The sequence below is a fragment of the Bidens hawaiensis genome, unplaced genomic scaffold, assembly GCF_021521415.1.
Source record: "Bidens hawaiensis isolate Kalapana, Puna unplaced genomic scaffold, B.hawaiensis_p1.1 tig00018138_1, whole genome shotgun sequence".
Classification (NCBI taxonomy): Eukaryota; Viridiplantae; Streptophyta; class Magnoliopsida; order Asterales; family Asteraceae; genus Bidens; species Bidens hawaiensis.
In genome coordinates this window covers 413,681-414,800 of record NW_027492743.1, presented here as the reverse complement: position 1 = coordinate 414,800, position 1,120 = coordinate 413,681, and the positions used below count along the sequence as shown (strand labels likewise).

Genomic DNA, 1,120 nt, shown 5'->3' with positions numbered 1-1,120 from the left:
TCCATTCGTCATGGAATATTGACGAATGAGGTATAGCGAATGAGTCATTCGCTATACCATTTTGTTACTTATGTAATGAAGATGAATGAAGGCCATTCGTTATAGAATGCGTAAGAATGGCATTCGTCTTCTATATATAGGTTGTTTAGCCTACAGATTAATTTAAGTGTTTTTAACAGTATTTCTCCCTTGTCGTTACTCTGTCCAATTTTTCACTCAACACTTTATTAGCATTATCAAACCTATTATACATATAAATATATCATATAACTAGATTATGTGATTGATCAATATGAACGGATCAATCGATTGAAGCTCTTAGTTGTTCTCAGATCCATCCTTCTTTTTGAAGAAGAGAATCGACGCTCCCCATGGTGATGAACTTGGACGGATGAATCCTTTCTTGAGTAGCTCGTCTAGTTGCTTCTTTAACTCCTTCATCTCGGTAGGTGCTAAACAATACATGGCCTTGGCTATTGGAGAGATTCCAGGCATGAGGTCAACTCTGAATTCTACTTCTTGATCGGGTGGAATATCTGGCAGCTCGTCGAGAAAGACGTTGGAAAATTCAGAGACAGTATGCATGCCCTTTATCACCTTTGGTTTTGATTCTTTGGTGATGTAGGCCATGAATGCTAAGCATCCTTCGTTCAAACATGTGTTAGCTCTAATCATGGAGATTAGGCTAACTTGTCCATCGTCCTTGTTCCCTTCGATTCGAAAGGTTCGTTTGTCTGGTGCTCGAAGTTCTATGGTTTTTTTATTGCAAATGACACGGGCATGATTATCGAATAACCAGTCCATACCAAGTACTATATCAAAACCTTCAAGAGTCATGGGTAACAGTTGGATAGGTAAAAACGTAACCAGCTAATAAGATTTTTCCGTTTTCTAAGGCTTCGGAAATTTTAACTACTTCACCACTAGCGGTCTCGACGTTTAAAGTTTTATTTAATTTTTTTTAGAGGTTTGTTTAATAGACAATAAAAGTTATAATCTATAAAACTTATATAAACACCTGAATTGAATAAAACTCTAGCATAAATGTCTTTAACTAGGAGTGAACCAGTAATGGTATCTGGCATGTCAGCCGCTTTCTTGGTGTTAAGAACGAAGACTC

General features: G+C 37.1%; 1 protein-coding gene across 1 annotated transcript; it reads right to left on the bottom strand.

Moving 5' to 3' along the window:
- Nucleotides 1-216: 216 nt before the first annotated feature.
- On the bottom strand, nt 217-837 carry LOC143555512 (uncharacterized). Its single transcript, XM_077045043.1, has 2 exons — nt 384-837; nt 217-242 (listed from the first exon to the last, which is right to left on the bottom strand). The coding sequence occupies exons 1-2, from the start codon at nt 835-837 to the stop codon at nt 217-219; spliced, it is 480 nt and encodes a 159-aa protein (XP_076901158.1).
- Nucleotides 838-1,120: the final 283 nt, after the last annotated feature.

Bases quoted from the DNA above. Each gene is read 5' to 3' on its own strand.
- LOC143555512 (XM_077045043.1), bottom strand. From the start codon at position 837: ATGACTCTTGAAGGTTTTGATATAGTACTTGGTATGGACTGGTTATTC. The intron at 243-383 runs GTTCATCACCAT...TATGTATAATAG, and splicing joins GAAAGGATTCATCCGTCCAA to GTTTGATAATGCTAATAAAG.